The sequence below is a fragment of the Lissotriton helveticus genome, chromosome 10 (genome assembly GCF_964261635.1).
Source record: "Lissotriton helveticus chromosome 10, aLisHel1.1, whole genome shotgun sequence".
Taxonomy (NCBI): domain Eukaryota; kingdom Metazoa; phylum Chordata; class Amphibia; order Caudata; family Salamandridae; genus Lissotriton; species Lissotriton helveticus.
Window position 1 is genome coordinate 1114736273 of NC_136071.1, and position 16980 is coordinate 1114753252.

Here is a 16980-nt window from a genome sequence, read left to right on the forward strand (position 1 = left end):
CAATGGGGGAGTAGCACAAAGAAACCAGAAAAAAACCTTTCTAGCTGCCTCTATGGGTAGCCAGTCAGATGAGGCCACACTGCTTAAAAGTAAATGCTGAAAAAACTGAAATTCTACTTTTCAGAGGCACCCATCAGATTTGGGATTCATCATGATGGCCAATGTTCCTTGGATCTGCACCTAAGCCAAAATAAGTTGCAAAAACCTAGGAGTCCTCATTGATGAGTCTTTATCTATGCAGGAGCCCATCAATGCCACTTGTGGCAAATGTTTTGGCTCCTTTTCAAACGTTTCTGCTGGGCTTCAGAAGTTTGACACAGAACCATAGTCCAAGCCCTAATTGCCAGTAGCTTGGACTACGGAAATGCCCTAAACATGGGGATGGCCGACTATCTTTTTACCCACCTGCTTTAATACAAAACTTGGTGGCAAAACTCATGTGCAATAGAGACAGATTCAGCTGCGCTTCCACCTGCCTAAAACCCTCTACTGGTGCCTATCCTAAAGGGGGCAAGATGTAAACTTCTCTGCCACACTTACAAAGCTCTTCATCACTCCGGTCCCGTGATCCTTCGATCTGAAGTGAAGTTCTACAAACCTACAAGAAATCTGAGATCCCAAAATCTAGCCTTAGCCAAAACCAAATGTGTCAAAAAAGCCAGAGCTACAGGCTGCTCCTTCACCTATCTTGCAGCAGCCCAATGGAAATTGTTACCCTTGGACCTATGTCTCACGGGTGACTATTTCAGTTTCAGAAAGAAGCTAAAGATGGCTCTTCCCAGAGTAAATGATGTAATCCCTCAGATCCCCCCTTCCCCAGTACTTCAGTAAGTAGTTAGACATGTGGTAGTTTTAGCATAGTGATATTCCCCTGGGGATGAGTGCTCACGCTCTACAAATACTGCAAAACTAATAAATGCATTGTTTTTGGATTGGAGTGGGGCTGATTGGAGTGGGGCAGATTGGAGTGGGGCAGATTGTTTTGGATTGCAGTGAGGCAGATTGTTTTTGATTGGTGTAGAGCAGATTCTGAATTTAGTTGGAGTGAGGAGGATAGGAGAGTGAATGGGGTGGATTCGATTGGGGTGAGGTAGACTAAAGTGGAGTGGGGGTAGATTGGATTGGGATTGATTGGGGTGGAGTGGATTGGTGTGAGGTGGATTGAGTTGAGTGGGGTGGATTCTGGTGTATTGGAGTGGGGTGAATTGTGATGGGGTGGGTGGATTGGGGTGAGGTGGATTGGAATGGAGTGGGGCAAATTGGAATGAGGCGGATTGAAGTGGTGCATATTGAAGTGGGACGGATTGGAGTGGGGTGGATTGGAGAAGGTGGATTGGACTAGGATGGATTGGAGTGGGGCGTATTGGACTGGGGCAGATTGGAGTGGGGCAGACTGGAGTGGGGCAGATTGTTTTGGATTGGAGTGGGGCAAATTGTTTTGGATTTGGAGTGGTGAAGATTTGAGGGGCAGGCTGTTTTGGATTGGAGGGAGGTGGATTGGAGTGGGGCAGATTGTTTTGGATTGGAGTGGGGTAGATTTGAGTGGGGCAGATTGTTTTAGATTGAAATGGGGGAGATTGGAATGGGGCGAATTGCACTGGGCAAATTGGAGTGGGGGAATTTGAGTGAGGCAGAGTGTTTTGGAATGGATTAAGGTGGATAGGAGAGGGGCAGATTGGAAAGGGCAGATTGTTTTAGACTGGAGTGGGAAAAATGTGTTGGAATGTAATGGGGCAGATTAGAATGTGGAAAATTGTTTTTAATTGTAGTGGAGCAGAGCTGAGTGGGTAAGATTGTTTTGGATTAGAGTGGGGCAGATTGAAGTGGGACAGACTGTTTTGGATTAGAGTGGGGGCAGGGGCAGATTAGAGTGGGGCAGGTTGAAGTGGGCCAGATTGTTTGAGACTGGAGTGGAACCGATTGTTTTTGACTGGAGTGGGCCAGATTGTTTTGGATTAGGGCAGATTGTTGGAGTGGGGCGGATTGGAGTGGGTAGATTGGAGTGGTGCAGAGTGTTTTGGATTGGAGTCCGGTGGATACGAGAGGGGCAGATAGGAGTGGGCAGATTGTTTTAGATTGGAGTGGGCAGATTGTTTTGGAATGTAATGGGGCAGATTGGAATGTGGAAAAATGTTTTTGATGAGTGCAGATTTGAGTGGGGAAGATTATTTGGATTGGAGTGGGGCAGACTGGAGTGGGACAGACTGTTTTAGATTGGAGTGGAGCAGATTGGAATGGGGCAGCAGCAGATTAGAGTTGGGCATGTTGAAGTGGGGCAGACTGTTTGAGACTGGAGTGGGGCCGGTTGTTTTGGATTGGAGTAGGCCAGATATTTTTGGATTGTGGTAGATTGTTGTAGTGGGGCAGATTGGAGTGGGGTGGATTGGAGTGGGCAGATTGTTTTGGATTGGAGTGGGACAGACTGGCGTGGGATGGATTTGAATGGGACAGATTGGAGTGGGCAGATTGTTTTGGATTTGAGTGGAGCAGATTGTTTTGGATTGAGTGTGGCATATTGTTTTGGATTGGAGTAGGGCAGATTGGAGTGGGACAGATTGTTTTGGATTGCAGTGGAGCAGTTTGGAGTCGGGCAGACTGTTTAGATTAGAATAAGGCAGATTGGAGTGCAGCAGATTGTTTGTAATGGAGTGGGGCAGATTGAAGTGCCGCAGATTGGAGTGGTGCAGATTGGAGTGGGGCAAATTGTTTTGGATTGGAGTGGAGAAGATTGAAGTATGGCATATTGTTTTAGATTGGATTGGGACAGATTGTTTTGGATTGGAGTGGGGCAGATTATTTTGAAGTGGGGCAGATTGTTTTGGATTAGAGTGGGGAAGATTGTTTTGGATTGGAGTGGGGCGGATTGTTTTTGACTGGAGTGAGACAGATTTTTCTTATTGGAGTGAGGTGAATTGGAGTGGGATAAATTGGAATGGGGTTGGATGGAAGGATTGAAGTGGATTGGATTAGGGTGAGCTGTTTGGATTGGAGTGGGGTGGATTGGATTGGTCTGCAGTGGATTGGATTGAGTGGGGCAAATTGGTGAAGGGTGAGATGGGGTAGATTGGCATGAATTGGAGTGGGGCAGGTTTCAGTGGAGTGGACTGGGGTGTACTGCAAGATCATGTGTTGAAGCATCATTTCAGAAATAACACATAAGAAAGAAACCAAGGTGCTTTGCAGTAAAATAATCCTCATCTTTTGAGAACCGCACCCAGAAGCAGAAACAAAAGAATACATGAGTGCAAAGTGAGAAAAAGAAGACTTGGAAAATAAAAGAATGTTAATTATAGAAAACAAATCTTTGCAATTTTGTTTGTAATGCTGGCCACGTTTTTGCCAGTCACACACCTACTGTTTGCAGGGCACTAAAAGCTAAACAGAACAAAATAGTACCTCAATCATGTCGGGAGCAGTGGACAGGCACGGATAAAGTTGAATCAATCAGTGCTTGGTCCCTGCTCCACACGAGGAATGGAAATGATGTTAAGCCTGCCTTCGCGAATTACGAGGCTGCAAAGAAGAGTGCCATGCAAGACAACAAATAGTGAGCAATGGGCGGGCTCCAAGCCCTTTCTGTTAACAATAGTGTTACACAAGCCAGACACATTCGCTAGCATAAGCTCTTGCAGGCTCGACCCTAAAAATGACAAAATAATGAAGTAATAGTATCAAAAAATGTGCTGCATAATGCTGCATAGTTTGTCTTTTCTTGCTGCATAATTTAGTGAACCTTCTGCATAATGTGGTGCTCCCCGCCGCATAATTCCAGGGGCGCTGGTTATGGTGAATAATCATTATTGCTGCATAACAATGCGTTTCTCTTACAGAGTTCAAAGCCCTGTTTGAAATAAGTTTTCAAAGTCGTTTGCAACTTTTTACTTTTTTTAAAAGAGAAATAGGACAAGTGCACTGGGAGTGTTGTTGTGGTCAGGGTACAAGTCCTAAAAAAAGAAGTGGGGGGACTAACCTACCTAATCAGAATGCAAGTGACATTATGGGGCGTGACATCACGGCGTGTGATATCGTGGCACGTGACATCACAGGAAGTGGCATCATAAGAAGAGACATCAGATCTTAAGCCCTCACATATTTATTTAACATGTCTCTTATGAGTCCATTGGAGGACATTTCGAGTATACAGGGAAACCTTCCTGATTGAGGCAGAAGATTCACACTTTTGTACGCTGCACATAAAATAATGTTGCCTTTTGTCAGCCTAAACTTCCTCTACCCATAGGGGGATATGTACAAGGAAGTGGCGGAGCGTGTCGTTAGCCTACTTGGCTTAACGACACACTCCGCCACTTCTGAAACACAAGGCTGCACCATATTTACAAGAATGTGGTGCAGCCTTGCGTTCCCCCTGCGATGGCGCTAAGTTTAGCAACTTAGCGCCAACGCAGGCACCCTTGCACCAGAGTGTAAGGGTGTCTGTGTGCAGGGGAAGACTGTTTATGTGTAGGAAGGTGTCCCTTCCTGCACATAAACAATCCTAAAATACAATTCTGTCACTTTCATGTGTGCTGCTTCATTCAGCGCACATAAAAGTGACAAAATTGATTTTTTTTAAAGGTTTATTTATGTACAGGACACGGACACCTTCCTGTACATAAACAAACCATGGAATCTTGCTACTTCCATGTGTGCTGTACAAAGCATCACACATGGAAAAAGCAAACACAAGGAGAAATAATGTATTTCTCCTTGTTTCGCCAACTTAAGACCAGAGTTTTCCTGATCTTAATTTTGGCGCTTCCTCATATGTATGCTACCCTTGTACATAGGGGCCAGCGTCAAATACAGTGGGTGTTGCAGTGGGACACCCACCACAATACCCACTGCACGCCCTTTTTCGGTAAGCATAGCGTGAAAGGGGGCCTTATGTACAAGGCAGCGTTAAGCCACATTAAGTGGCTTAACGCTGCCTTGTACAAAAGGCGCAGCCCCTATCGCCACCACAACATTGCCCCATAGTGCTTTACAAGAAAAAATAGTGATAGTTAAATTACTACAACACCTCCTAAAGGTTAATAAGCACTATATATATGCTATTTATTTTGTGTAAATATAGGGAAAGACCAACACATCTGACATTGCTTACACTGCATGCACATCTCCTAAACAGAGCCTGAACAAAGTGAAAAGCTGCCTCTCTTAAGTGTGTGTGAAGGGCTAACAAGGTGTGAGCCTTTGTTTCCCCTCTGCTTCCCCTCTGCTGCATTTGCATCAAGTGTGAGGCTCAAACAAAAGCAGGCCTGATGACCCCTCAGACTCGGCCTTTGTTATGGGCCCAGCAGGAGTCTGCACATTGTTGCTGATCGAAAGCAGACAACAAGGTGCAGGCGCTGCAGAATGTGTCCCGGTGTTTGCAAATTACACCTGGACGAATTCAGCATATTTTTCAGGGGGGACCAACTTCTTGGCAGGGTGAACGCCGTCCACCCTGTGACAATAGCGGGCAGACGGCGTCCACCCGCATGTACCTCCGACTCGTGCCTTGGTTGTGGCCTGATACATATCAATCTCCAGACAGACTTTTATAAAAACACGAACCCTGAGAACCACCGCCCGAGTGATAGAGAACAGAAAGGGCGGAGGGTGCGAGAAATGCGCGGCAGGGAGCAGTTTGACAGATTTGAGGGGGCCTGCGTAAGAGCAGTAAACTCCTGATAACGGATGTTTACTGCTGGCCTGCTCTGTGCAACAGAATGTTTTATTATCTTTTTTCGAAAGATTTGCTTCGAAGAAAGTCCTAGAGTGCGAGGGAGAGAGTCTAAAGCAGCGCGCGCTGTAAAATACAGAAAGCAGCCAATCCCGGCGGCTCCTTTGTCCGAGGGGGGAACACTTAGCCAAGAGAAACAGTGGTCCTGGATAATGGAGTAATTCATCTCCAAGAGGAGGGACCCGGATGGAGACAGGCCGGAGCCCATCTGATACGGCCTTTGGGACACAATCTAGGGAAGAGTTCATATGTGCGACCAGTGAGTGTGCTGCGTTTGGTTATAAGTGCATGAAGGAGAAGGGGGTGTGATACTCACATTACAAACCAAAACACAGATGCAGCGAGTTCACAAGAGTTGGGAATGTGAGTATCACACCCCCTCCCCTCCATGCACAGAGTCCTTTTCCAGAAACATCAGGCCATGTAATTTATTCATATTTTGCACTGCTGCATGATGTTATGTGCTGGTAGCATGGCTTTTTTTTAAATTTTATTTTGGGTTATGTTGTGTCATGTTACTTGCGTTTTTTGTCTTTTAGTGTGCTCAATGCAATGCAGTGTCACTTAACATAAGGTTTTATGTTGTGTAGTTAGTTATGTTATGGATATTTGTACCAAACTCATTCCACACAATGGAAATAAACTGCCTTTAACCATATACCAACAAGTTTGCTTCCGCCCAATATGTTGAAGAGAGGATGCGGCCTAACGGCCAGAGCTGCCGACTTTGGAGCTGGGGAAACTGGTTCAAGTCTTGGCTCAACCTCCTGTGATTCTGGGCAAATCACAATCTCCCCGTGTCTACCACAAAATAAATGTGCCCTTGTGTAACGTAACTGGTGCTCATGTAAAGCGCTCCAATACCTTCAGGTTGAGTTTGTGCTATATAAAACTGCAAAAAAAGTATCTGTTGGATGGCAGGCGTTTTACCCAGTGGCGGCACCGCAGCGCTGGTTCATCTGGATCTCACTGAAATGTTGGACTCTGTTGAACACAGCAACAACACGGCTTTAGTATACAGCACATTCCTATTGGGATTGCAGCATTGCCCTTGGTTGTTCTGCCAAAGTTACCTTTGTGAATCAGGCCCTTGGTCTATGAGGACATAAAGGTATATCATCACTAACTACAGGAATTCATTCCACTGAGGCCTGGAAAAAACACAGTGGACCCAAAACCTTGTGGTCCGATCCATCTCAGGTCTGAGAAAATTGAACCTGGTGTTATAACTCAAGACAATCTTCACTAGATGTCCATCTCTAAGTGGATTACATTTAAAGCCCCCTTGATTTCTCATCTGAGTTATTATGACATTGTTCTAGTGGTTCTTTCAAGGAAAAGACAGCGAATTATTATTTTTTTGGGGAGTTTTATATAGCGTAAACTCAACCCGAAAGTTATGAGAGCGCTTTACATGAGCACCAGTTGCATTAGAGATGGACACATTCATTGTGTTAGGCACGAGGAGATTGTGATTTGCCCAGAATCACAGGATGTTGAGTGTATCTGCTGAGACTCGAACCTGGTGCCCCAGCTTCAGGGTTGATGCGCCACCCTCAGTGACAACTTCAGCACACTACTGGTGCCTGTTCCTAGAATCAATTGTGCCTTTTTGGGGGCTCTGCTTTTTCTTTCTGACATCAACTGTGAAAATGTTTCTAGCTGCATATTTGTGATATTCAAGATCACCACAAATTTCACAAACCTCCAAAGTCACAGATGTTCATGTAAGTTTCTCTCCCTAAAATATCTGGGGCCTGCCATCGGCATGCCCATGGTGAACGTGCTCTTACCATCACAAATACTTACTGCTTTGTTATTGTGTGAAAAAGTGACCCAAGTCACAGAGTTTTTGTAAAACAATTGGAGACTATACATCATGAATTTCCACCAAAGGTTTGCATAGATTGCATTTTTTGGGGTTCTCAAAATCCCAACCAGAATTAATTGAAATCTAAATGAATTATAATTTTCCATGCACACTCCTCTTAGTTAAAATTTACTCATCCTTAATAGATTAAGAAATATACTAAAGTCTTCTTATTCCAGACTGGGAAATATGTTTCTCTGTAGAGAAATAATTTCCCCAGACCCCCTTAAAATATGATGAAGTTACCTTTGGATTCCTACCCTGGAAGCAGGCATTACCAGATTTCTAAATAACTAGCAAAATGTTTGTAAATACTCACAAACCTATGTGACCCTTCTCACAGCACACTTTTCTGATCTTAAATATGAACATAGTAATTCAAGAAATTTCATCTGACTGGTAGATTTGCCACAACATTAAGTTTGAGATCTACAGCTGAAATTTTACAGATTCTGCTAAACTAAATCAGCATCTTATAATTGACACTTGCAGTTCGCTTTTTCGTGCACCTTTGCACAGCTTAATTTAGACATCCCAGAAAGTTTATGGAAGGTGGGTGGTGAATCCATGCCTTTCAAGGTTGTTTTGGAGAAAAGACTAAAATGGAATTGAAGACCAGAAGGAAATTGAGTGAAAGGATACTGAATAATGTAGAGCGGTGAAAAAGCTGACGACCAACCACAAGAATGGTGCGCCTAGTACCAATGAGAATGACATTTGGAAGACTCAATGGGATTGAAATCGCTTTTCAAAACTATAAGCTATCTAGGGTGTATTTGCTATCAATTGTGATTTCTGTATTGGCGAGGTGACCTGGAATACATTTAGTGCAAATATGGCAGATAAATAGTACACAGTGTCTGCACAATTGTCAAACATCAAACATCTAGCATATTTGTGGTGTTAGTTAGTCTTACCCTCAAAGGGACTGCAGATCCCAAGGAGCAGCTCATCTTCAATTTTCTTCAACACATCAAAGTTTTCCACATAAAAAACCATCTCTGGCTTCCCACTGATCTCTTCCAGTTGGGTTATATTTGCACCCTGCACACCCACTGAATAGATTACTATGCCCGTCTGTCTCAACAACGTTGCGGGGTCCTTGACTTCATCCGTTGCCTCTCCATCTGTGATCAAGATGAGAAACTGTTTGACTTGCTGCCTTCCACCTTTAGGTGGTTTAAAGTAATCAGCCACAAATGTCAAGGCATCTCCAGTTAGGGTGCCTGCATCCAAAGGGGTCATGCTATCGATGGCACTCTGAATGTCACGTTTGTTGATATGTTTGTTCATTTGGAATTCCTCCTTGTTTGTGTCACTGAACTGGACAGCGCCAACCCGTACCCTGTCAATGCCTATATCCGATTTGTTCACCAACTCACGCATGAAGGTTTTCATCTTCTCAAAATTGTCTGGTCCTATGCTTCCTGAACCATCCACCAAAAACATGATGTCCGCCTCCATCTGCTTGCAGGCTACAAAGTAGATAGATAAACAGATTAATGAAAGAAAGTGTAAAAAGTGACAGTCCCATAATGTAAATCAGACAAAGCATGAGTTAATCAGATATTGATAATATCAATGTGATGAATTTTGAGAAATCTCATCACCAAATCTTTTTTCTCCAAGTCTGGTCCACTTATTATTACATGTTTAAATTGCTGTTAGTGCTCTACTTTAACGGATTTTTTTTATAATTGTTCGATACACACAGATTAAGAATTTGCCAGTCAAGTTGGAATTGCAGTGATGTAAGTGCAATAAAATAGTGCAAGTGATAATCACCAAGTTCACAATGAAGCAGCAGGTGAAAGTTGTGGGTGCTTACTAGCTCTATAGACCATAGTTTCAAACAATGGGCAACTCTTTGTGTGTGTGAGATCTGTGGCCTTCACTTGCTTCATCAAATGGTCCTGATTGAATGTGTAATTTCTGAATAGCTGAGATTCAAATTATTGACTGTTTCACCATTAATGTGTTATTTATATTTTTGATTACATTCTATTAGAGTAAATCATGAAGGCCACCCACACCTAAAACCTTTGTTTACCCAATTATTCAACAATTCATAATGTCTTCAAGAAGAGAGGCAGTACTTTTCTGGCTATATAGGTGCACACAATTATTTCTTTGCGCTTTGGCATACAGAAGGATCTTTTACTTGTCAATATCAGGTAAAATAAAATAAAAACAGAGCTGCTGTAAGATTTAGGCCTATCTTTGTCAACGTCTTACTATTGCTGTATCTAAAGATTTCAAGTATCCAAGATCAATTCTAATGTGCCTTTTCGTAGTCATCTGACGGATACCCAAGGCATTGTCACTGTACAGCACAGGATAACTTAAGACAAATAGCCATCATCATAACATGGTCTGAGAATTTCTGTATGAGTGTGGAAGTAGATTAAAAAAATTCCTCACTTTATATCATTGATATTTCTCAGGTATTAGCCTAAAGTTGCTATTTTCCTTCTGTCACTGATTCCTGCAAAGTGCAATGCAGATTTGCATTGGAGTCCTCCCTCTCTCTGCTTTTCTGCAACTTTTGCATGCTTCTCTTGGTTCAAGTAGTAGGCATACATTTTCTGTAAAATTACTACTGCACTTGGATGAGAGAGGAACAGACTCATACTACAGATTGTCTAAACCATGTTTATTTATGAATGAATAAAAGTTACCCTTAAAGTTCAAAAATCCAAGTTCTACTCTTAGGAGGGTTGGGATCAAAGTTCTGCCTTTTAACTGCCTTACATCTGCGACTCTCCTTTGAGCTCATTCAAGCAAGTCAGAAGTCCACCACTCTTCAGTAGTGTCTAATCAACAGTGGCAATAGATCAGTGCCCTGTCACTGTTAGCGTTAACATACAGCCCCTGGCCAACGGTTGCATTTATAAAAAAACTAAGGTCTTCATTAAGACTGCTGGTGCGTGTGTCACTCCTCCAAGCTGCACTTCATCTCACCATCATCACATGATGATGAACCGAGTAAAGGGTATCTTAGGGATAGATCCATGATCCAGTGACAGAGATGGAGGAGTACATACACAGTGTGAAGGGGAAGGGTTTAGCCATGAGCCCCATGTGTTTCTGGAGAGGGCCACCCTAACCGCCACAGACTTCTGTTAATCGTTCCACTAAGGATTCAACTAAGCAGCATGGTGTTGAGGCGGTACTAGAGAACTCAGTGTAGCAGTCCGGCCAGACCTGGCTATTTCCCAACAAGACACTTCTGCAGGCTGTGTTCCGGTACAGCCTGCATTACAGGATTTTGTATAACAGAAACATGGGCACTCGAGGCTGCCGCTGTCCTTGCTGCTCCTGCTGCCGTGCATATGGCCATGTCTGAACTGGGGTGGAGGAATGAGCTAAAGAATGATGGTGGATTTAACCCAGATCAGTTGACTGGGGGTGAGGGCTTGCATTGTTCAACACTACGTCTATCATCCCCTTTGGTTTTGCTTTGTTCGCCCTAAGTTGGCAGGGTATGCCCAGACGTGGGTCCCTTGCTCACTTTGCCACTGGATTCAAGCTAGCCTGGCTGATGACAGCTGATTAGCCAGAAACCCGTCCCAGGATGCTTGTTTCCAGTCCAGGGAAGACATGGCTTGGCAGTTCGGGCTGGACTGTTCCCTCAATGAGGCACAGGGTCAGACTGATTTGCATATGGCCATGTCTGAACTGGGGTGGAGGAGTGAGCTAAAGAATGATGGTGGATTAAACCCAGATCGGTTGACTGGGGGTGAGTGCTTGCATTGTTCAACACTCCGTCCATCATCCCCTTTGGTATTGCTTTGTTCGCCCTAAGTTGGCAGGGTATGCCCAGACATGGGTCCCTTGCTCACTTTGCCACTGAATTCAGGCTAGCCTGGCTGATGATGGCTGATTAGCCAGAAACCGGTCCAAGGATTCTTGTTTCCAGTCTAGGGAAGACATGGCTTGGCAGTTCGGGCTGGACTGTTCCCATGAGGCACAGGGTCAGACTGATTTGCATATGGCCATGTCTGAACTGGGGTGGCGGAGTGAGCTAAAGAATGATGGTGGATTAAACCCAGATCAGTTGACTGGGGGTGAGTGCTTGCATTGTTCAACACTCTGTCCATCATCCCCTTTGGTAGTGCTGCCCCCCTTGCGCTCTGGAGACCTCGACTGCCACATTTGGAGGGGAGAGCAGCGGGCACTGGTGGGTGAGCTTCTGGATTTGTGAGTACCATTTATGCTGACTACAGCATTAGAATGGAGGGGTGCCGGTTGCTGCTGCCTTATCAAAGCGCTCAATCAAGGCTTATTGAGGCTGTTTAAGGCTTAACTAAAGGTTTGGACCTATACCGTCCCTTCAGGCAGCATCTGGTGAGGTGACAGAGACATCGGAGGTGAGAATGGCAGTGAGGTACGGTGGTGTGTGCATAGGAGTTTGGCAGTTCTTCATACTGAGAGGAAGCGGGTGTTGTTAGGACGGTGTGGCATGCTCTCAAGGAGTCCCCACTTAGATCAGATAACTTCAAAGAGCCGCAGAAGGGTGAGGTCATCAGTCACACATTGACCCTGGTTGCAATGAGTGTCACTTCACCTGTTGAACTTTTGATTAGAATTACTGACTATTTAAAGCTTGTTACCAACATTGACAGTATCTCACAGTTGCAGACCCCGGCTAGCCTACCTGACGTCAAAAGCAAGCCAATAAGCAAGTTGAGCCTCTTAGCCCTGTTAATAGCCCTGTCAATAGGGGACATTTATAGCACAAGTAATAGTGCATTTATTTGGCCCTCATGCCACACTCCCAATTAATTCTATAGGAGCCGAAGTTCATCACACGGGGGGTGCTGCAATGTGAGAAAAGAGGTAATTCTGTTGATGGGGCAACCCTCGCAAGCAATCCCTCGTCATGGTCCCATAACAACAGCATCGGACATGGGAAGGCTATTCATGCAGCCCTGGATTTGGTGGACGTAGACATTGATGAGCCGGCAGATTCGCTCTGGCTACAGAAGATGGAGCCGATCCTCCTTTGCCCCTTCGGTCCGCCCAAGCTGAGTTTGAGTAGGACCACCAAGAGAGAGACTATACGGGACTATAATCACCTGCTTACTCCCATAAAGCTGCCCTTTACTAAATTCCATTCACCTCCTGATCAAATATCCCAAGCCCATTTGGAATCGCTCCCATTGGACCAATTCAAAGAATACCTTTGAGGATCATCCCCTTTTTTATCAGAGCAAATGAAAAGAGGTGTTGATACTGATATCTCAGAGGCCGAAAGCACGCCCCAAAGAGTAGCGCACTTCCAACCAGTGGCAGAAAGCATAAGGGATGGGAAAGATGCCAGCAATGCGTATCCTGTTTCCTTGATGGCATCCCTTTGGAACTCCCTACTATATCATCAGGACACAATTTCCTTAGCCCTCAAATATCACCCCGGTAAAATTGAGTTGAAGGTGGATCTTCTTAACACTTTAGCTGTTCGTTTTGTGGGCATTGATTACAAATGAAAGGCTTTTTATAAAATAGTACTCAGAGTCCAGGCCGATTCTGCGCCTAATTATCACACCTGCTCGTCTTCAACTACACTTGATCTTCTTACCTCTGTTCCATCAGTTCTATCTGCCATTCTGGAGGAAGTCAAAGGCAATAGACTGCGACCTGAAAATTGTCCCCCCAGGATGTGCTGTAAGGAGGAGTTTTCGGTGGAGGCACAAACGCTTGTATTGTCAGATGTGGCACTCCCTCTCAATAGCAATGGATGAGGGTACTCAAATAGGGCCGGCCTTCAATCCGAGTGATGCACCACCTAGCTCTGGCTGATCTAGCCACTGTAGAGCTAATACGGATAAATCTGCACAGATAGCACCTTGCTCTTCTGCCCTGACAACAGCAATGGCCTCTCCAGCACACCCTTAATAGAGAATATGTAATCGAAGAGAAGGCAAATCTACATGATTTTCCAGCCATCAGCTGCCCCAAAAGCTCCTCAGTTGCAAGCAGGGGTGGCTTGCTGCAAACAGGGTGCATTTTTAACTTACAGGCTTCATCCCAGCCTTGTCCAACCATCCAGCTTGACCCATTGACTGTCTTAGGGCATTCTACCCTGATGATGCCTATTGCACCATCTTTGTTACCTACCAGATGTGGTGACAAGCTCATCTGTCCCAGGGAGGAAGCAGCATCAATTATCCAGCAAGTTGATCACCATCAGGTTGGAGCAACTATACATATCCACCAACAGTACCAGTGTCACGTCTCCTGCCCAAAGAACTAGCAGCATGCTTCTTGATATCTCATACTATTTTGAAGTACAAGGGAAACCCAAAGGAGCAATAGGTGAGGGACCTTGGGTGCATATATTGGTTTAAGGAACAGAGGTCCCTAACACGAAAATAATGATTTTGAATAAATATAGATTGGAAATCAAAGTCTATATAAACTGTCCAGCCGGACAGGGTTTAATAACACAATTGTTGAATTTGTAAGTCAATTAAATACAATATCAAAAGTGGGACACAGCCTGTGCCCTACTACTGGATTACAGACAATTGTGACACGTATAGACATAAATGAGGCAAGAGCAGGCAGTCTGCTTGTATTCCAAATTTTTGCAGACAAATATTTGCACAAAATCCACTGTTGTGATTCAACTAGTAATAAAATCAAATCATCCAGTGTGAGGTGTCGACGGCGTTTCGATCCCCATAAGGTATAGCGGGATCATCATCAGGACATTCAAATTACATGCCTTTTCAAACGTAAGGGTATCAGAGAGAGCCTCGATACCGTTTGGATTTAATTAAAGCAGAACCGCAATTACTAGTCCGCTGGGGGCGGGGAACAATTTGGTCCCGAAGGATGTCGCCAGTGCCGATCCACAATGGGGTTCCGGGTGCCAGAGTCGATGCTCGTGATATCTCATGGCACAGCCGACCCGATGCCGTTGCCCCTGCTCCAGGAACCGCAGCATACATTTTTAAATGCAGACTACCCCATGAACAAGGTCCATGTTACCCAGGCCGGAGTGACAGGGCACAAAATTGGCATGGCAATATTGCCTGAGAGGGAGGCCGATAATAGAGTCTGCTGAAGAAACTTGTGTTGCTTCTCAGATATGCTTCTCAAGACAATCACGACATCTTTAACAGGAGCTCTATTCTCAAATTGATTGGCACTCTAGTGGGTTTAGATCATGTAACATCTAATGACCTTGAATTTGTGGAGTTCAAGCCCCACCCCACGATGCGAGGCAAAAACAGTGACCTCTTGGTACAACCAGGAAATAGTTCACCAGGTTTGGAAGCACAGGGATACATTGTTTGACGGGGGTATTGAGGTCGCATTTCAGACCCTTCCACTTTATGCCACCCCTTGACATCCTAACCCTTTGAACCCTACTCCCACCAAAAGTTGTTTTCTCAGAGGAGCGGTTGTCCCAGTGCAGCTTAGGAGTGACTACCAACCCTTGAAAATTACCAGCGCACTTTATCCCCGGGAAATTAAACGCCAAATCGAGCTTAAGGCAAAGCACAAGGAGAGACGAGTGTCTTAGGCTAGCACCATATTTAAAGACATTTTTCACCTATTCAACAAGAGCAACACGGGTTTGTCAGAAAGAGTAGTATGGGTATGCCCTGTGGGATGTCTAAGATCAAGGTGGGGTGAATTTTAATGCAACTCTTAATTCACATGGTGCAGATCTTTCACCCCAGGGGTCCCTAAACCTTTTAAACTGTACGACTCCGGAGTTGTCGCTCACTTCCTGGAATGTTGCTGGACTCAAGGCTCAACGTGACAATGACATGTGGGTCGACTTCAGGGAGACCTTCGCAATAGCCTGCCTGCAAGAACCTGGGTAACTACACCATTTTGCCTATATGGCTATAAGGCTTTTCACCTTGTTGCTACTTGAGCCTCTTCTGGTAGACCGATGGGAGGTCTGGTAATTGTCCTCTCAGTCACGATTCACACTGGAATATTCTTTTTTAAAGCAGATAATCCTTTTTACCAGTTGCTTGGTGGCAAATTTAGTGTCGGCACAAGGTTGGGTATCATTAACTTTTGCATGGGACCACAGTCTGGAAATCTCTCGGTTGAGGGAGGTTAAGGATATGGCTTTGTCCAGACCAGATCTGTTTGACAATCTGCCATCTCCTTTTCCCCTCAACAAAAGGGCATAGAGGGACATGTGTTATGCAATGCACTGGCAGCGTCGGATTGGTAACGCGGGCACTCGGGCAATGTCCGAGGGGCCGGTGTCCAGTTCCAGCGGTGGGCTGCTTTTTTGGGCAGTCTGGGGGGCGATTTGGCAGTTTCTGCGTTCTTCGGATGCCACCAGTGGGTGCCTGAGTGGCCTTTTGGAGGCAGATGGGCCTCAATGACTTCCCTTTTTATCAAAGGGCAGAGGTTTCACTCCCTTTCTCTCACTGGGGCCGGCCCAATAACATATGCTTATTGAGCGGGGGCAGGGGGCCGGAGCAAAAGTGGTCTCACTTGTGTTCAGGGGTGTTTCACCAGTGGAAGCTAATATGTGCGTTTTTTACCACCCCCGCCCTTTTTTTATAAAACTTCGCCAAAGCAGTGTTTTGCAAAGGCAATATGCAATTGTGGGCCACTTTTTTTTATCGTGCCCGGAACGATTTTTAATCCCAATCCCACCCTGTGCACGGGGCAGCAAGATGGGATAAAGTCAGAACTATGCCCGCAGTTATTTCCTGTGTTTCGCTGACCCCTTCTGATGGTCCACAGCCATTTTTGCTACTCAATCCCCAGAGTCACCAGAATATCCTCCTTCTAAGGTTTAGCCTCATTTTGGTTTGTCGATTTCCCCCCACTGTAAAAACTGGGAGCATGTACTTGGTCTCTGCCCCCGGCGATCTGATTTTTGCACAAAGCACCTCACATGTGATGGTTTTTGGCAGTTGTCATGTTGTACCTAGATCTTGTAGCATCAAAATCTTTTTGAACACTTTTTCCTTCAACATTGCGCTCAGGCACTTTATTTCCTCCAACGTTTAGTAACAGACAAAATATTAGTAGCTGTGTATACTTATCTCTGAGAAACAAAGATTAGGAGGAATCTATTACCTAGCAAGGAAGACCCCTCGGCCTTCTCACAACCAATGACAACACAGGGTTGTTGGGCTGTGCCGGACTCCATAGTAGGCTTTCCTTCCCTTGCCAAGTTCTCATTATTGTACCCGCGTATAGGGCCTCTTGTTTTGGAGGATTTCTGACTTTGAATCTGCATTTTCTACCTTAGGTTTAAGGTTAGACAAGCGATGGTCCTCTCCACGTTTTACCAAATTTCTTGTCTATTGCAATGTCACTATTTCAGCTATCTAATGCCTTACCCTCACCTCTTAGCACAGGGCAGTGTTTTTTGTTGTTGATGTTTGAGAGTCTG

At 44.9% G+C, this 16980-nt stretch overlaps 1 protein-coding gene across 1 annotated transcript in view; it reads right to left on the reverse strand.

Moving 5' to 3' along the window:
• Window positions 1-16980, reverse strand: part of COL6A6 (collagen type VI alpha 6 chain) — a 633605-nt gene that overhangs the window by 261058 nt on the left and 355567 nt on the right. Inside the window, exon 7 of the mRNA XM_078663886.1 lies at window positions 8513-9070. Within this exon, the coding sequence (XP_078520012.1) occupies window positions 8513-9070 (558 nt within the window). The remainder of the gene's footprint in view (window positions 1-8512; window positions 9071-16980) is intronic.